The 19,524-nt window shown below is 39.9% G+C and overlaps 1 protein-coding gene across 4 annotated transcripts; it reads left to right on the top strand.

The window, feature by feature from the left end:
* The first annotated feature begins 9,994 nt into the window (after window positions 1-9,994).
* Window positions 9,995-18,498, top strand: LOC149823103 (homeobox-leucine zipper protein ROC2-like). 4 transcript variants are annotated; one of them, XM_089980547.1, is made up of 12 exons: window positions 9,995-10,303; window positions 11,298-11,503; window positions 11,775-11,892; window positions 12,056-12,244; window positions 12,490-12,936; window positions 13,226-13,327; window positions 13,486-13,692; window positions 14,643-14,817; window positions 14,972-15,243; window positions 15,987-16,082; window positions 16,596-17,012; window positions 18,136-18,498. In XM_089980547.1, the coding sequence occupies exons 1-11, from the start codon at window positions 10,079-10,081 to the stop codon at window positions 16,962-16,964; spliced, it is 2,406 nt and encodes an 801-aa protein (XP_089836673.1). In that variant the 5' UTR covers window positions 9,995-10,078; the 3' UTR covers window positions 16,965-17,012; window positions 18,136-18,498. The 4 variants fall into 4 exon arrangements, with proteins under 4 accessions (XP_089836673.1, XP_089836676.1, XP_089836675.1 ...); XM_089980550.1 differs by having other exon boundaries at window positions 10,024-10,303; window positions 11,248-11,503; XM_089980549.1 differs by having other exon boundaries at window positions 10,036-10,220.
* The last annotated feature ends 1,026 nt before the right edge of the window (window positions 18,499-19,524 follow it).

The following is a 19,524-nucleotide window of genomic DNA, read 5'->3' as shown; positions in this document are numbered from 1 at the left end:
CTAGACACATAAACGAAGAGAACTTGTTTTACAGAATTGAAAAATGATATCCCATTAGGGAAATAAAATTCAAACAAAATGGATCAAAATCTGAGCCATTAAAATGACATAGGGTGATAGGGTTATGGTTTTTGACCCAAAACTGGTATAAAAACACCATAGAAATCAATGAAATTTGGTATTAACAAACTAGATTCAATTTAGAAAACAACCCTTTTTACGGATTGGAAAGATCATCTCTGGTTAGGGAGAAATCACTCCCTCAAGTTGGTCCTGATTCTGCTAAAATCCTGACGGTGCAAAATAACAGGTTCTGAATCTCAATTTTTAAAGTGAGTCAAACAAACTCAGAATGATCTTATTTTTGGTGGAGAGCATGAAGACAAATGCATGAAGTTGCAGTAAAAAATTCAGATTAAAATGAGCTCTGGTTACATACAAATCGATAGATCTAAAATGTACCATAATTCAAAGTATAATCTAGAAAGCAACTGAACATGATGAAAGCAAACTGCACATGCGTGGATGTTCAAACATGAGCTCTAATGCCTTAAAATATGAATGGGTAAAAACTTTGAATCAGACTCCACAACTCTTCAAGTTGAATGATGCTACCCACGCTGGGAGGAGCCCTCACCCCCCCTCCTGTAAGGGCAAAAACTCTAAATCAGGCTCCACAACTCATCAAGTTGAACGATGCTACAGTCTGTGTGCAGGTCAGTCGGTGTTTGATGGAGAAATGTTGGATCGTTTGTTGGTTGTGCACAGAAGTAGAAAGAGAAGGGCGAGAGAGTGAGATGAGGTTTTACCCCTCTCTTGTAAGGGTAAAAACTCTGAATCAGGATCTATAACTCATTTAGTTGAATGATGCTACCCACGCTGGGAGGAGCCCCCAAACCCTCCTCCTGTAAGGGTAAAAACTCTGAATCAGGCTCCACAACAGTCAATGTGCAGGTCAGTCGGTGCTTGATGGAGCAATGTAGGATCTTCTGCTGGATGTGCACAGAAGCAAAAAGAGAATGGGGAGAGAGAGTGAGAGGGTTGATGTTCATTGCCTCCTCCAGGGGAGATTTCTTTCTCGGATAATCATGCAGTACAAAGACTGGGTCTTAAATAATCATTTTTGGGGCACTTAAGTCTTTTCAAGAATCCTCCCTTGATTTCTTCTCTAGAGAGAGAGAGGGTTTTACAGTGTTTTACGGAGAAAGAAGAAGAAGACTTTGAAGAGTCAACATCATCCTCGACTTTCTGGATGGAGGACATGTTTTTCCTTTTTTTGAACTGTTTGTTTTTTTTTTTTTGAATGAAGGGCATTTTTGTCATTTTCTCAAACCATCACTTTATGAGAAGAATAGCAAGAAAGGGTACTTAAGTCTTTGCAACAACACCAGAGTCCGATGCAAAGTTATGTCAACATACACGGGAATACGAGCCCCATGTGCTTGTATACGTGGTGCTCATTCAAAGCCCCGAACACAGACGTGGGATTCAGTGAATCATCGGGGGGGAACATACACCACCCTCTCGATTTCATGGCTTACGCTGGCCGGATTTTCGTTAGTCCGGCCTTGGCCGAGCCTTCACAGGTGGGAGGTGAACAACCTCATCATCATGAGGTGGGGCTTCCCAAGGACATCTCATTGGCAGTTGTTTCTCCCAAAGCTTCTTTTCAAGAGGGATCCATTTTTTGGCTTTTCAAATCCCTTCAAAGGTGAAATCCTTTCTTGGAAACTCCCAACCATCATACGAAGTCATAATAAGCCAGCCTCCTCTTTCCTTTTTGGGAGGTTGTGGGGCTACCACAAGCCACTCAACACATTTTTGAAGACAACAGTCTCCCAATCGACTGATAGGGGATCGATTGGGCCGGTTCCTGCCCCGGATCCAATTGCCCCACCCTCTTTTTCAGTGGTTTCTGAAGTCTGCACTGATCATGCCATGCCTCGTGGTCTTGACCCATTTCCCTGCCACAAATGGACCTAACCAACATGCAGGTGGAGGATCCAGTGTATCTGACCCTCAACCCGGATCTACCTTCAGGAGTTACCGTGTTATGGAATCAAGTCATTTATTTGACCTTGTTGGATACCGACTGGACTATGCTTGGACATACTAGACCAAATGCTTCAGATGATGAAGGTGCTATATAGGCTTTGTTTGTTGCAGTGACAATGGCCCTTTCTCAGCCAAATGTCATCCTGGATTACTTACGGGAGGCTAACCCATATCATGGCTCAATGAATCCGGACTTTGGGCCAAACTTTGTTCCCATATCCGCCCTATGGATTGATCTTGGCCAAATCCCACATTTGGATTTGAGGACACCTTACCCGATCTCAACTGCTTTTAGTTTCACCAAACCCCTCTCGATCTGAATCTTAACCTCTTGGATTGGGTGTCCCCCATCTAGTTTTCATCTAGTTATCGTTGGATTACCCCTGATTTGGAACCAGACCTGGGGCCTTTTTACCAAGACCTGCTCCCATTTGAACTAGTCCCAGTTACCCAGCATCTGAACTTCCTCGTACCGGACTTGCCCACGTCTTCCCTCTACCCAGACCTGAACCTGCCTGCGTCTATTCCTCTATTTGGTCAACACCTTAACCAACCCCGTCTATCATGCTTTTTGGTTGAACTAGACGATCTAGTTGGTTCAGTTTAGTGCAATCAACCTCATCAACATGCACCTCGGCTAACCCCTCTGCCACCCTCTTTCTGCATGGATGATGCTACTCTCGACTCATCTCCCTTACCTACTCTACCTCCGACCAGTTTGTCTGACCCTAACCTGCCACAGGAAGCCTAATGCAACTCATGGCTTGAGTGGCAACAATTAGTAGATTTTTCTATCTAATAAGATTCTTCACTTGAAGCTGGATGTAATTTGCATTCAAGAGACAAAGTTGAGTTTCATTGATAAGCAATTCATGGAGTTTTGGAGAGATTGTGATTTTTCCTATAAACCAACTAGAGGGCAATCAGGTGGCATATTGCTTGTTTGGGGATTGAGTATTCGAGCTAAGATTTATGCCTTGGGAGAGTTTTCCATTTTTCTACTTCTTGATAACCCCACAAGTGGAGGGCATATTCTCTTTACCACGGTTTACGGACCTTGCACTAGCTCGCTCAAAAGGAATTTTTGGAATGAGCACAAGCATATTCACAATGAGGCGATTATGTCCATTACGAACCAATGGTGCATATGTGGGACTTCAATTCCATCTTAAGGATGATGGATTCTAATACCAATCAGCAGTATACTACTAGCATGTGTTGTTTTGTGCATTTCCTTGATGATTGTTGCCTCACAGACATGCCAATGTAAGGAGTGAAGTTCAATTGGTCCAATAAAAGAGTGCCCTTGACTTTAAGAAAATTGGACCATTTTCTCTCCTCATTACCGATGCTTCGAAATCATCATGACTTGGGTGCAATAACGGATCCTATATCTATTTTGGACTACTCCATGATTTAGTTGTCTTGGGGCTTAGGAGGACTATGCACTAAAAGCTCCTTCCTTATGGAGCTTTGGTGTTTTCAGGAGGCAAATGTCATAGGCTATTCAGACTTGGTTTGGCGAAGCTCCCTCCTCGAAAAGGTGGGTTGCATTAAGAATCCAATCTAAATTGGGTTTCGTGAGAGCCAAATTAATTTATTGGAACAAAAACCATTGCCAAGCTAAGTTCAAGGTCATCAATGAATGGGATGCCCACTTATCCATATTGCAAAGGATGGAAGGGGACATGGTCGATGTAGAAGCGGCCACCACCATCAAATTATAAAAGGAGAAACTTGTCTATGACATTTGTGAATAGCAGGTCCGAGAATGCATTCAATGGAAGTAACATGACAAAGCTCATTGGCTAAAATCGGAGGAGCATAACACCAAATTCTTTCATATGTGTGCATCAAATAGAAGGAGAATCAACCATACTTCATCAATGAACATTAGAGGTGACACTCTCCAAGGTATGCACATTCTAACTCATGCAACTTCCTATTTTAAAGATCGATTCTCATATGTGGTTGATGCCTCTTATGATATGTCAAAGCTCATTGGCTAAAATTGGAGGAGCATAACACCAAATTCTTTCATATGTGTGCATCAAATAGAAGGAGAATCAATCATATTTCATCAATGAACATTGGAGGCAACACTCTTCAAGGTATGCACATTCTACCTCATGCAACTTCCTATTTTAAAGATCGATTCTCATATGTGGTTGATGCCTCTTATGATATGTCAAATTTATACTTTACAAAATTAAGTGAGGCTAGTCTTCACAACATCATTGGGCCCCTTTCGTTGGAGGAAAATAAAAAGGCGGTTTGGAGTTTTTCCAATGGTAAAACACCGGGACTTGATGGGTTCCCTATTAATTTTTCTGAAGAATCTTGGGATTTTATAAAAGATGACCTCCTACAAATGATGGTCGACTTCCACTCTAATGTGATGATCCCTCAATCCTTGTATAGATCGACCCTTATTCTTATCCCCAAAGACCCACAAGCAGATTCGATTGATCGGTTTTGACTTATTTCTTTAGTGAGCTCCATTTTCAAGATCATTTCTAAAGTGCTTGCAACAAGGTTAAAGCTCATGGTGGGGTATGTAATTTCAAAGTCCCAAAGTGCCTTTATTCCCAGAAGAAGGTTGCATAATTCAAACATTATTGCATGAGGCCTTTCATTACATTAGATCTTCGGGTAAGAAGCACTTCGTCTTGAAAATTGTTTTGGAAAAGGCATTTGATTCCTTAGATTGGCGATTTCTTTTAAACTATATGGATTTATTGTGTTTGGATGGTAAGTGGCACTCTTAGATAGAGGGGTTGTTTAATGTCTTATCCGTTATGTCAATGAATGGGAAAAATGGCATTTTCTTCAAACCCAAGTGAGGTTTTCGTTAAGGGGACCCACTCTCACCTCTAATATTCACTTTTTCATTGGAGGCCCTTTCAGTTTTGAGAAATTTGGAGATGGAAAATGGCTTATTCACGGGTTGCAATGTCTCGAATAATGTTTTCATTTCTTATCTTCTTTTTGCTGATGATCCCTTGGTGTTTAGGGAGGCTTCCAACCAAATTATTGGGTGTTTTGGATTCTCTTGCAAAGTTTTGTCGACATGTCTGGTATGTACATGAATGGTTCTAAAACCAAAGTCTTGGAATTCAACGGTCCTTCAAGAGAGATGCAAAGATTGGCCACCTCGATTGTTTAATGTGAAGCGGGATCCTTAGCCATAACATATCTTGGCCTTCCTCTCCACTTTGGCATCTCTAGAAAGCTTTGTTGGTCAATTCTAGAGGACAAGGTAACTAAAAGAATCCAAAATTGTGCGAATTGTTTGCTATCTAAGGCTACGCGCAACTCTTTGATTAAGTTTACACCCCCAGAAAGAGTTTAAATTCAATAACTCTTTTTTTTTATTCTTTATTTTGCATGAATCTTTGAATCACTTTTGATCCACAAGCCAAAAGAGTAGCAAGCCAAAAATGAATGGTTAGCACATATTTTGAACCAATGAATGCAAGCACATTGAAGTTGTTATCAAGAGAACAATAGAGGATGAAAGATGATGAAGATCCATAATTATCTGACTATGAGGAATGTAGCACTTCCTTGCAAACGCTTTTGTCTGATGCCAAGTTCGGTGTCATGTAAACTATGTACGAAATAAAGCAAACCACAAGAAAAAAATAGAAAAGTCTATGTCTACAGGCAAAGGAGGAATGAAAAATCTACTAGCAAGATGTGAAGGTTTACAATGCTGAGATACAAAGCCCTTAAAACTCTAATTCTAAATACACTGGAAAACATTCATATGCTAACCCCAAAAAGGGCCGTATCATGTGCTCACATCTGGATGATATTGATTTATTGCAAATAGACTCAGCTCATGATATTGTTTTGATTGATGAGTCTAGAGCTGGGGTTAATGCTAAGTTAGAATTATGGAGACAGACATTGGAAGCTAGAGGTTTTAAGTTGAGTAAGAGTAAGACTGAATATATGGAATGTCGGTTTAGTAAGCAACGAAGTAGTGATGGGAGTGTAGTGAAGCTTGGTGAGCAAGATATACCGGTGAATGATTATTTCAAATATTTGGGATCCATCATTCAAAAGTATGGAGAAATTGATGGAGATGTAAATCATAGGATAAAGGTTGGGTGGATGAAATGGAAAAGTGCTACTGGAGTGCTGTGCGATCGTAGAATGCCATTGCGGTTGAAGGGAAAGTTTTATAGGACGACTATTAGACCCGCTTTACTATATGGTACGGAATGTTGGGCTGCCAAGAGACATCATATTCAAAAAATGAGTGTAGCTGAGATGCGGATGCTTAGATGGATGTGTGGAAATACAATAAAAGATAAGATTCGGAACGAAGAGATACGTAAGAAGGTAGGTGTTGCACCCATTGAAAATAAGATGCGAGAGAATCGTTTACGGTGGTTTGGACATATTCGGCGAAGGCCTAATGATGCTCCAGTTAGAAGGTTGGAGAAATGGGAAAATATATTAGTTAAAAGAGGTCGGGGTAGGCCTAGGAAGACTTGGATGGAGATGATAGGAAAGGATATGAATGCTTTGAACCTCACCGAAGACATGGCGTTGGATAGAAATGATTGGAGGAAAAGGATTCATGTGGAAGACCCAAAATGAATTTCTTTTTTGGTTCATATCGCTGACCCCAATTGTTTTGGGATGAAGGCGTAGTTGTTGTTGTTGTTGTTGTTGTAGACTCCGCTCATCCCTTATGTCATCCCTATCATGATGCCCCTGATTGAGATTTCATTGATGCAAGGTGTTTTTTGTCAAATCGGACTCCGTAGATGTGATCTACATAATTCATTTAGTGAAGATCAACATTTAAGTCATTAAAACTGACTTGTGTGTGCAATATTTTTTGGTGATTCAAAAAGCAACAGGTGATAAAACACCAAATTTTGTGATTTATTTATTATTTTTTTATGTTGAAGAAATATGATCCAAGGGTCGATTTGTATTAAATCAAGCATGCATGTTGAATCCATCCATAGGGTTAGATCTGATCAAAACAATTTGCATCATAAGATTTAAGAGGGTATGAATGAGCTCAACCAAACTATCTTATCTTTGACAGGGCAACGAAAATGGTGACTGCCCATGCTATTTATGTAGCATTTGTTTTGGGAATGTTCATTCTTTAAGTTTGTTTTCTATTGTTGTGGGAGGTTAGGTACAATTCAAGTTCATCTGAATTCTTGGGCCCGTGATCTCCTATTGAGGCCAGGTTTGGTTGCAAGGAGTCTACGGAAAAATTATAGAACTACCTTTCAAAAAATTTGTGAAAATTAAGGATTTATATCCAGGTAGAAAATAGGCTCCACACTCCTCCAACAGTAGGCTCATCCTGGTTGATATTTTCTATATGGCTGATACAAAGTGGGGATTCCACAACCTATATTGGTTACAGCTGCTATTTTCTTATTTTTTTCTTTTTGAGAGAGGGAGGGAATTACAGTGGCTATTTTCATGTACCACTGATCTTTTAAATTCTCTTATGCATTGCTCCTTGAACTCATCTATACTATGATTTTGGTGTTGTGAATGCAAGCATTGTTTTCTTCTTCTTATTAAATAAATAAATAAAAACTACCGGTTCTATTCTTGTTAACTATAAAAAAATGCGGTGTGCATCTGAATTATGAGGCTTAATTTGTTAGGTATGCATATGATGTTAACAGGCCCTGATTTGGCAAATAACTCTTTATATGAGCATAAATAGAAACAGAACTTCCAACAGGAAAAAAGTTGAAAATAAATATGAAGTTATAAACAGAACTATGCTAGCTATAAATACCTCAAAATATTTCCTAGGAATGCCAAAATCCTGGAATCCCAGATCTATAATCCTAACTACGAGTGGGTTCGATATTGCATAACGATTCTACCATCATTCCAATGCTAATGTGATTTGAGTACTCGTGGAAATGTATCTTTCTGACATCTATAGTACCATATTTTGGAAATGTGATTATCAAGGTTGCCGTCCATTGAGGTTGAAACAACATGGGTTGCATCAAGGGGAGGCACTACAATACGGACTAAGCCAATCTCTTCAATTAGATTATAATGATTCAGTGTCAATGACTACTTCTATTGCCAATGGAATCAAATCGAATAGTAGATGGAGTGATACCTCATAAATTTCGGTTATATTAACATCAGAAAGGGACACTAAGAAGTTGAACCTTGTGAAGTATATATTTGTGGCATAGTAATTAACCACACACACACACAGCTTAATCTGCCATTAAGTTATTCAGGTTAATTGGTAAATCTTGCTAAAAGATAAACCAATAAAAGGTCCTTCCGTGTACTCCCCAGTGGGCGCGGGAGGGGGAGTGGGCGGGTGGGAGTCCCTTGGTGTCCAAAAAAGCAAAAGGTCCTTCCATGCTTCATTCTACTTCAATATCAAAACAGTGGTCTATATCTAAATCGTTGTTTTTTTATATCTATCAAACCTACCATAAGAGAGAGAGAGAGAGAGAGAGAGAGAGAGAGAGAGAGAGAGAGAGAGAGAGAGAGAGAAATGGTACTATAGTGCGGGACTTCGTTATAGTATGCTCCGGGTTTTACAAAAAAACAAAACTAACCAGTGCAGTATAATTGATTTATTGTTTCCATTTGTTATATTGGGTCCAAACAAACAACAGTAACCAGGGCAGATGACAGATCTATTGTTTCGATTTGTTATATTATGTCCAAAGAAAAATATTCTCGAAGCGATGGATTATTATATTGTAATGTAGGCCAAAGACATTTCTCTAGCGTTAAAGTTATGTGAATTGATGTGTACATCCTTCACAACCAATCATGGAGTACCGTTGCCTCTTGAAATAAGCTGCAAATTAACTTCGAAAACAAACCTTGCAAGAAATAGTCGCAAATATTGGTTTAAAGTATGTTGTGATTTTAATGCAACAAATTCGCAATATGTCAAAGTTCATATAAATCATGCTAAATTTGTTTTTGAAAGAAATAATATCACCATAAATTCAATTTATCGTATAGTAATGACTACTTCAACACAAATTTTTTAGAACCCAAACATTGTTATTTTTTCATTTTCAAATGTTTTCTATAATTTTATACTATTTAATTCCTTTTTTCCCCAAGTTTTAGTTAATATTTTGCAAAAAACAAATTTTAAAAGGAAATTGCGACATCTTTTTTGCTGAAAAAATTATCATTACGATATTTTTTGAAAGCCTTTGGAGTATGCAAAACAAATGTACCATGAGAGCTTCAATCAAAAAGGCATGCTTTCTTTCACAAAAAAAAAAGAGATGCATGTTTAAATTTTCTACTACTATTGCCTTCGTTAAAATGTTCAGTAAATAAAAGCTATTATGGCTTTAACGCTTCCACAATACTGCTCTCTCTCTCTCTCTCTCTCTACACACACACACACACACACACACATATATATATATATATATTATAGCCATGCAAGCAAGGCATGAGCATAATAACCAAGCCGCGTCTGCGTGAGCGCAGTGAGCATTTATTGAGTGATTGCAGAGGGAAGGTGAGGCTGAAAACTTAATATTTATTACTGGAATCCCAGTCGATTAGTAGTAAGAAAAGAAAATGAAGTAAAAAGGCGCAATACTTAATGCAAGCGACGTAATTGCTGCTGCTGCTCTCTCTCTCTCTCAAGAAAAGTGCAGATTTGCAAGTTTTGCTCCGATTCTTCGTCCATGCCACGATAATAGGGCATTTGTCCTTTAAATTCCACCCGCGCATGTACTGTAAATGTTAGATTTACAAATATAATACGTGTATTATCCTTTGACAGATAGTAGCAGTAAATTTGCTCCTAACAATCTTATTCTTATTAAAGCTCTCTCTCTCTTTCTCTCTCAAATTAAATGCATCCGCACCTCTCGGTTTTACCCTCTCCCATCCCTTCCCATTCCTCTCCCACTTCACTGTCAAGGTTCACATCCCTTTGAACGCTCTCACAGACAGAGAGAGAGAGAGAGAGAGAGAGAGAGAGGAGGGGGAGGGTGGATCTGCCGCCCATCAGATGCTCATACAAGGTCAAAGGCAAAATCCTGACGCTGTTGTTGGCTCTCTCTTTGTGAAACAGCTGGAACTGCACCAACAGGGCTCTTATACCGGGACTCTTCCGATGAGTGATGGCCTGCTTTACAGAAAAATGGATGTGGGTATGAACGAAAACCTGGATTCCAGTTGGGTCTTTGATAATCACACATGGGTCGGTTCAGTTTTGAAGAAAACTCCTTCATCAGTAAGTATCATATATATATATATAGAGAGAGAGAGAGAGTTGTTTCTGTGTTTTTCCTTCTCTTCATGTTTTTTTTTCTTAAAACGGTTTTAGAATACCTGGGTGATCTCCACGCACTTTTTGTTTTTGGTAGATGGTCTACACGTTTTTCCTTCCCCGAGATAAGTCTGTATTTTTTTAGGGCGGTTTTGTGAGATCTATTTTTCATAGGTGGTTTCAAAAAGTCAGTCTCCATCGTCAACCCTAGTTCTGGTTACGTCTTACACAAAAAAAATAAAAAAAAAAGTTAAAAAGTTGGAATTTAGGGAGCAAAAACTTTAGTCTACCTCAGTCGGCTTAGTACTTGTTAATCATGGATTTGTTCAACGGATTCTAGTGAAACCCCCATAAAACATGTGTAAAGTATTAAAATAAAAGCAAATATGCATACCCTCCATAACCTAAGCCTAGACCACAGCGAGCACGAGAGAGGTGGCCGGAATAATGGTTCCGGCAAGGCATTCTGTGCCTAAGATGGCGAGCCTAGCTCAAAGAGGGGTCGGATTTGGGTTTTCGACCATCACACCGACGCAGGTCAGAATCTCTCTCTCTCTCTCTCTCTCTCTCTCTCTCTCTCTTACAAACCCCAAAAAAACAAGGAAAAGGAAAGGAAAGGGAAAACATCAAATTAAAAGATAAGAACAATTCCTGCTTCCAGGCTCCCTGAGAAACGTGAACATTTGTCACTCCTCGGTAAACAAAAAGGCCCATATATAAGAAAACTTCCCTGCATACGGCCGTCCTAATTTAAGGAATCCATTTTGGTATGCGAGAAACGCGTAAAACTTTTTACCATTGCACACCCTCACCTTCTGCTTCTTATCATCTCTCGTCTGCCTTGTTTGTTTTCTTGTCTTGGGTTGACTTGATATATTGGATCCCTTTCTTTGTTTCATATACATGAGTATGAGGGGAAAACAAGAGGAAATCTGAAGGATGTGTGGGTGTGCTGCAGCCGAACCTGATGGATGGACTGCATGACATGAGCCATTCAACAGAGAGCGAGATGGCCCTTGCCAAGATGAGAGAAGATGAGTTCGAGAGCAAATCAGGAAGTGAAAATCTTGAGGGTGCATCTGGGGAGGATAACGATCAGGGCCGCCGGCCCAAGAAGAAGAGATACCATCGCCACACACAGCATCAGATTCAAGAAATGGAAGCGTAAGAGACAGTACCCTCCCATATTATTTCTATAAACACATGAAAATCCTTCACATTCAGTTTCTTATTTTGGTTTTTAGTTATCAATTTGAGGTTTCCATTTCCCATTTGTTCATCTGGGAGATAAAAAATACCATAATCAATTATTTGTTTGTAATTGTTTTTTGTGTGCAAGGGTCAGTCTAAGCATCTCTGAAACATAGAAAGAGGATATTTTACAGAGTAAGATATCGAAACAAAATTGGATGCAAATATTTCTCTGTTTGTGCAGGTTTTTTAAAGAATGCCCACATCCAGATGATAAGCAAAGGAAAGAGTTAAGCCGGGAATTGGGGTTGGAGCCCCTCCAAGTAAAGTTTTGGTTTCAAAACAAACGCACACAAATGAAGGTAAAACATGCAAAATGACAAGTATTCAAAAAAATTAAATAAATTGTAGACGTTAGTGACCAAGAGAGTAATATATGGAAGGAGAATATCTTGGAAGACTATTTTGGTAATTGTTTGTTATTTTTTTTCTCTTTTGGACTGATCTTTACTTTTTTTGCTGCAGACACAACATGAGCGCCATGAGAATTCACAGCTTAGAGCGGAAAATGAGAAGCTGAGAGTTGAGAACATGAGATACAAGGAAGCACTAGGTAATGCTTCCTGCCCCAACTGTGGTGGCCCTACTGCTTTGGGTGAAATGTCATTCGACGAACAACACTTGAGGATAGAGAATGCCCGTCTCAGAGAGGAGGTACTGAAAATGACATTTATTAACATTGAGAACTTAACACCATGGTTTTCCAATACAACACTTAAAACATCCATCTACTAATGCAAATAAATGAATATTGTAGTCTCCTATTCATATGGAAAGTACAATATCATGGACAAATTGTGTCCACTTATATTATATGATTTTTCATGCACAACTATGTAAGGTAAGATACATTATCTAAATTAATGAAGTCCACACTATGCTTTATTTTTCACTCACAGATTGATAGGATTTCGGGAATTGCTGCCAAGTATGTTGGGAAGCCCATGGTTTCGTACCCGCCATTGTTGCAGCCTATCTCTCGCTCTTCTCTAGACCTTGCAGTAGGGAACTTTGGGGTTCAACCAGGCATGGGAGGGGAAATTTTTGGAGGTGGGGACTTGTTGAACAAGCCTATGGCAGGACAGCTTGAAATAGAGAAGCCCATGGTTATAGAACTAGCCGTTGCTGCAATGGAAGAACTCATCAAAATGGCACAATTGGGTGAACCCTTGTGGATTCCCGGAGGTGTCGATAACTCGACTGAAGTACTCTGTGAAGAAGAATACCTTAGAACATTTCCTCGAGGGATTGGGCCTAGGCCCTTCGGTTTGAAATCTGAAGCCTCGCGAGAATCGGCAGTTGTGATCATGAACGCAACCAACTTGGTTGAGATCCTCATGGATGTGGTAAGAACAACATTCCGGAGGTGCTTATATGAAATATGAACTACATTAATCCAATACATGCAGTTTGTTTTGCGGAAATTCTCGGTGGTTCATTAATGGTTAAAAAACGTGCAATGAGGTCTGAAGAGCAGAATGTTCATAGATTGTTTTGCAACAGTACAGGTTAATTCTGATTAATTTTTTAAGCTGATATACTTAGCTTAAACAAGCCGACACTGCGACCCAAGTATATATTGCTCAGTCTCTGTGGCTATTGTAATCGGTAACTGCCGCTTTTTCTTGTTCACAGAATCAGTGGTCAAGTGTGTTCTTTCACATCATTTCAAGAGCAATAACGTTGGATATTTTGTCAACTGGAGTTGCAGGAAATTGGAATGGGGCACTACAAGTGGTATCTCTCTCTCTCCCTCTCTCTGATTTTTAGGGTTTACATATCATACCTTTGTTAGACTTTCAAAGGTGGAAAAGAGCAAAAACCGGTTTGTCATCTAGCTTTCCTTTGGCTTTATAAAGCAAGAACCAAGAAGTTCTAATTAATCACTTTAACAGATGTCAGCTGAGTTCCAAATGCCCTCTCCACTAGTGCCTACTAGAGAGAGCTACTTTGTTAGATACTGCAAGCACCATCCAGATGGAAGTTGGGCGGTTGTTGACGTCTCCCTGGACAGTATACGCCCCAGTTCCCAGCCAGTATTAAGGTGTAGAAGAAGGCCATCCGGATGTCTAATCCAAGAAATGCCTAATGGTTACTCTAAGGTTAGAAACAATGAACCAGTTTTTTTTTTCTTTTTTCCAATTTATTTAGACAATACATTAGCAAGATGCATGCGCATGGGCATTTATATGCGTATTCTTTCCTTCCTTTTTTCTTAATTTTGATGCTCAAGCTGAAGATTTGGAGTTGAAGACTATTGATATCATGGTTTAATTGGGCAACTTATATTTCAGGATGCTTTTGACGTTGAATTGATAAGCTTGCACTAATTCTCTGTCATAGATAAACTAGATCATGCAGGTGCCGTTAAACCGGTTTCACAGTTTAACGACAACTAACTACAAGTGTGGCGCATATGCAAATAGAACACTCACGCACACATGCAGATATACAATTTGGTGCAGATCTGTTTCCCCCTACCTGCACAAGTTTAATATACAACAAATTTTTGCTTCTAACGATGCATGCAGAATGTGTGTATGTGTGTAAACAAGAGACGTGAAGAGAGAGAGCGAGAGCACGCAGTGCGTGTGTTTGGGTGCACGTGCTTGCGCGCTCACATGCACGGGCATGAGTTTTCATGTGTTCGATTGAACAAACATGCACTCATGGGCGTCCTTGAGCATAAAGATACACAAGCACTCGTGTGCAAAATGCATGCCAACACGCGCGTTCATCATATGTTTTTTTTTTAAATTTTTTAACAAATTGCATGTATCCATGAATGTATGCGCATGTGTTTCGTGCGTTTACACGCACTTTTTATATTTTAGCAAGTTCGTTAAATCTGCATCAAGTAATGTGTTTGTCAATGACATGTTTCAACGTTATATATCTGTATAATATAATGTCTAACAAACAAAACCAAGTTGTTCAATCCCATACCATACACGAAATTGTATCTGCATCCATATATATTTTTAATATGAAACGTTTTCCAATTTGACTGTTTTTCTTTTACCTTGCATAATGGATTATTGTAAAATTGCAGGTTACGTGGGTCGAGCATGTTGAGGCTGACGACAGAGCAGTTCATAACATTTATAGATCGTTGGTCAATAATGGCCTGGCCTTTGGTGCAAAAAGATGGGTAGCGACCCTCGATCGACAATGTGAACGACTGGCCAGCGCCATGGCTAGTAACATTCCTCCAAGAGATGGTGGTGGTATGTAATGAACCGTAAAATTCATAAAGATCCAAATTTCGTTGTTTCTTTTGCACCATTAAAGCATGCATGTATAGTCTCCGGAAAAGAAAATACAACGAAGTGGACACTTTTCAGAAAATTGGTATCTTGGTTTACTGTGTTTCTTTTTCAGTTATAGCCAGCCCAGAGGGGAGGAGGAGTATGCTGAAGTTGGCAGAGAGAATGGTTATAAGTTTTTGTGCGGGTGTGAGTGCAACTACGGCGCACACATGGACTACTTTATCAGGAAGTGGGGCGGAGGACGTGAGGGTCATGACTAGAAAGAGCATTGGTGATCCAGGAAGGCCACCAGGCATTGTTCTTAGCGCAGCTACTTCCTTTTGGCTACCTGTCCCACCAAAGAAGGTCTTTGATTTCCTTCGAGATGAGAATTCCAGAAATGAGGTACTCTCTCTCTCTTTTTCTATTTTGTGAATAGAACTAGCATATCTTCTTTATTTTGAAATAAAGATAACGTTGGTATAGAGAGATGTCAAATATCAGATTTGCATCGGCGTCTCCCCTCTGCACAAGAACGCCCAGTGAAGGGTCCGACCCTACGTCACTAGCATAACAAGGTCTTCGTGTTGGGTGTGGTTTTTTCGTGTTATAAATTGAAAAAAATTAATATATCAGATGCTTCCATGGCACAAGTTGCCATCGACAGGTTTCTGTAGGATTCAGAAGGTATTATATGTTTGTAATGCAAAGTTAATACAAGTATGCATATTATGCGTTAGCATTGAGGCTCGATGCATGTATTGTTCATATTGGATTGCGTAAAACATGTCTAACATTGTTTCCATTCTGTTGTTTTCACGGTCAGATGTAACTTCTTGTGAGCCACAAAAAACACAGAAAATCGCTGCATGTCACGCACAGTGATTTTTCTTGCTGAGTACTTTGTTAAGTGCTTGGCCCGATCATTGGATCTGCCATCTCTGTGCTGTTGTTTATTGTTTTTATGCTTTTCAGTGATGTGATTCTCTTTATCTCTGAGAAAAAAAGTATGTGAAACATGCAAAATGAATCATTTGGAAGAAACATAGATGTGCTGATTCAAGGGAAAGTAGATAAAAGCCTACGCCTTGAGAATGACCAGAAATTTGCTCCAGATAACTAATCTTTTGTATTGTTTGCTGTAACAGTGGGACATTCTCTCAAACGGTGGAGTAGTACAAGAAATGGCCCATATTGCCAATGGCCATGATCCAGGCAACTGTGTCTCACTTCTACGAGTAAATGTAAGTTAATTTTGCACCATCATTTTATGTTTGATGCGTAAACATAGACATATATCTTATGGTCTCATTCTAGGGATAAAATACCAACTGCAACATCATGTTTGCATACTTTACTGAGTGTATTTTGCAGTTTCAATATCCAATAAGACATGATGCTATATATGTCAATAATTGTACCACTGCAGTGGTGATCCATGTGGTCAGCGGAGGCCTGTGTCAAGCTAATGGCTCAGGATCAAATCCTGCTGGTACATGAGGGATGCCATTAGTTTATCATAGTTGGGGGCATGTAAGGCTGGGTGATCGTGTCCTTAACCCAGAGTTTTACCATGCAAGAAAGGGGACCCATTAAGTGACCCACTTATCCGTGAGGGTTTTCCATCATAAAAAAACAATAATTTATATATCTATTGGCCTGGGACAGTCAGTATGTGTGTGTACATTAAAGGAGTATACAACTGCTGAGGGTGCAAGAATCTAAAAGAACTTTTTTTTCCTCTTATTGTTTTTCAGAGTACAAATTCAAACCAAAGCAACATGCTGATATTGCAAGAGAGCTGCACGGATGCATCAGGGTCGTATGTGGTCTATGCACCCGTCGACATAGTGGCCATGAATGCCGTCCTGACGGGTGGGGACCCAGAGTGTGTGGCCCTTCTGCCCTCAGGGTTCGCCATAGTGCCCGATGGGTCCACCACCCCGACTGGAGGAGAGATGGGGTCCACTGGAGGAGGGTCCCTCTTGACTGTGGCGTTTCAGATATTGGTCGATTCGGCTCCCACTGCAAAGCTCTCTCTAGGATCAGTGGCAACCGTTAACAGCCTCATTGCGTGCACCGTTGATAGGATTAAGGCCTCCGTTACGTGCGAGAATAATGCATGAACTCAACATAAAGTTCATGCATGGATGCTTTCATATCCGCAATGACAGGTAAAATTGAGTTTCTTCTGTTCTTTATATACCGATTTCTATATGATATACATATATGCAGAAATGTGTTTTCATTTCGTGCTTGTACACATCAATACATGCACACATGAAACTTTCCTAGGGTTTCTTCCGGATAAGCGTTAGCACGTTCATTTACTTGTAAAAAAGTTGGCAATTTACACCCGCCCTAGTCGCCGGAGTGGTAGCGGGCATGGCGAGAAGGTGCTGACCCCTTCATCTCAGGTTAGACTCCCACCGGGTATAAAAGGGTGCCTTTCACTGGAGGGCTCTGTAAAGGATTGGATGTCGGTGAGCCCACAAGGAGATTACATGTTTCGGTGGAGAACTTAGTCATCTAAAAAATGCCGAATTTGGTTGGCTTGGATAAGGTGGGTGGCCGTGGAATGAGCATCCAAAACCTTCTTTGAAACTTGTTCACATTCTTGTTTTGAGAAATGGGTTGGCAGGTGTTTTTGAAGATGATGAATATTGAAACTATATTTAGTTGTTTCCATTGAAACTTGGGCTTTGCTCAAACGTTTAATTGGTGCTCTTCATAGGTAGTAAGAGTCAACCGATCTAAACAAGCTACTGGAGAAGAATGAAGATGTGTTCATGAGAACAGTTTCAAGCATATGCACATAGTTTAAGATTTCATATTAGGGTTTAGCTTGTTGCAAGTTAAAAGAGAAAGTCGTCCTTCACTACTCTTGCCTTCTCAATTACGTAAACCGGTTCAAGGGACGTTTACAACAAGGGGCATTTTGGTCCGTTTCGTTATAGTAAAAGTTTCCTAAGTTTTCACCCCTTCCCCTCCTACACCATTTACATGGTCAAGGACCAAAACTGTCAATTTATGACACAAGGCACATGATGAGGTTCCTTCACTTTTTTTTTTTTACCATGTGTGCTTCTGCATGTGTGGACAAAACTGATGACGGAAGCAGGGTTTATTTTCCAAGGTCAAACCAGGGTTTGTCACTTTCTCCTCACTTTTTAGGGTTAGGGTTCGGACTAGGGTTGGAGGGAAAAAGTTGGTTCCCACAATTTCCTTTGAAACTTGTGCACTTTTTGTCATTTTCCTCTGTTTTGATCAATTGGCTCTCATTGATTGCTTCTGCAGTAACGGGTGGCGAAAAGCGTGCGAGTCGAAAAGAAAGTAGGAAGTCAAGAACGCACCTTGGATGCACCTTGCCACGTGGCGTGCACATGCACCTCTATGCAAGGGTATTGGTTCGGGTATTGACTTTCCCTTCAAAAGTATTGTTACTATTCTTGACCTTTTAGGGCTCAAAAGCAAGGCCTTTTCATCTTATGGAGGATTAAAGGTTTAGAGATATATGCGTCATTTCCTAGTTTACTTCTCTCGCTTGTTTACTTCTGTGTCTTATTTGTTTGGTGTCTAACAACTGGTGCCAGGGGATCTTTGGTTTTGACCATTGGAAGGAAAGTAAAGTTTGTGGTGCTTTTGCTAGGGTTGGTTCAATCTTTCTATTATCTTCTCGATTTTCTATCTTTCTTTTTTTTTATGAGAAAAGGAGAATAGTACTCCCTTCAAAAATGATTGTTCATGACCCTGAGCCTTTATTGACTTGGAGATGGAGTTGAGTGTAACGTCTCCATATCAAAGTTGGAGGAGGTTGGGGACTTGACTTACTTCAAGCTCATGGTTTGACTGGATAAACCAAATTGTTTTGGGAAAGCAAACTTACTGTTACAAATTATGTTTTACTGTTTGGGTGGGTGTGAAAAAACGAAAAGTCTATTTTCAAGTTGATCGGACATCGTAAGTTTGAAATTCGGAGGTGGCATCCCTTACTGCAAGGTCGAAATTACTGTGTATAGTTTTTGGTGGGTGGAGAGGGCCTCAAGGGTTTTAGTTTTACTAACTAAAAAAACATACCATTTAAGTTATGAAAATTGGCATAATGATTAGAGTTTCACTCTAATGAAAGAGGTGAGGGAATTAACGTTGGTGACGACTGTGATGATAGTGGTGATAACAATGATAACGATGATGATGACAGCAACAACGAACCATACTTGCAGTAGCTCATCTCGGTATTCTTTTGGATCCATATATATGCAGAGATCAAATCCATTCCATGGAGCACAACTTTGCTCTTGCTCATTAGGACTTAACCTCCCATGGGGTTGGGAGACACGCCAATCCACTTGTGGCTCGACTCGTGCTCGGCTCGTAAAGAACTCATTCAAACTCATAAAGTAGGCTAGGCAAGCTGAATATGAACAAATAGGTACTCAGCTTTGCTTGGCTAGGCTTGCAGAAACCCTTCAGCAGTAAGAAATATATTTTATATGTTTTACACATTTTATATGTTCTTCTTTGTAATCCTGTTTCTCTCAGTTCTAAAACAATGTATTTTTTATAAACAAGCGAGCTTGAACTCAACCCGAACTAGGCTTGGCAAACTGAGCCAAGCTTGAACACTTCAAGCTCTTACTAGCCCTAACTTTCCACAAGACTTGCCATCGATAAGATTATATGCTA

Source organism: Nuphar pumila, chromosome 11, assembly GCF_984573655.1.
Source record: "Nuphar pumila chromosome 11, dmNupPumi1.hap1.1, whole genome shotgun sequence".
NCBI classification, from domain to species: Eukaryota; Viridiplantae; Streptophyta; class Magnoliopsida; order Nymphaeales; family Nymphaeaceae; genus Nuphar; species Nuphar pumila.
The sequence above is the reverse complement of the archived record's forward strand: the minus strand, read 5'-3'. Positions and strand labels throughout refer to the sequence as shown.

What these genes read in the sequence shown, in the direction of transcription:
- LOC149823103 (XM_089980547.1), top strand. Translation starts at nt 10,079, where the DNA reads ATGCTCATACAAGGTCAAAGGCAAAATCCTGACGCTGTTGTTGGCTCT. An exon ending in ATGCCCGTCTCAGAGAGGAG is followed by an intron (nt 12,245 to 12,489) that starts GTACTGAAAATG and finishes TTTCACTCACAG; the next exon opens with ATTGATAGGATTTCGGGAAT. An exon ending in ATGAGAATTCCAGAAATGAG is followed by an intron (nt 15,244 to 15,986) that starts GTACTCTCTCTC and finishes TTGCTGTAACAG; the next exon opens with TGGGACATTCTCTCAAACGG.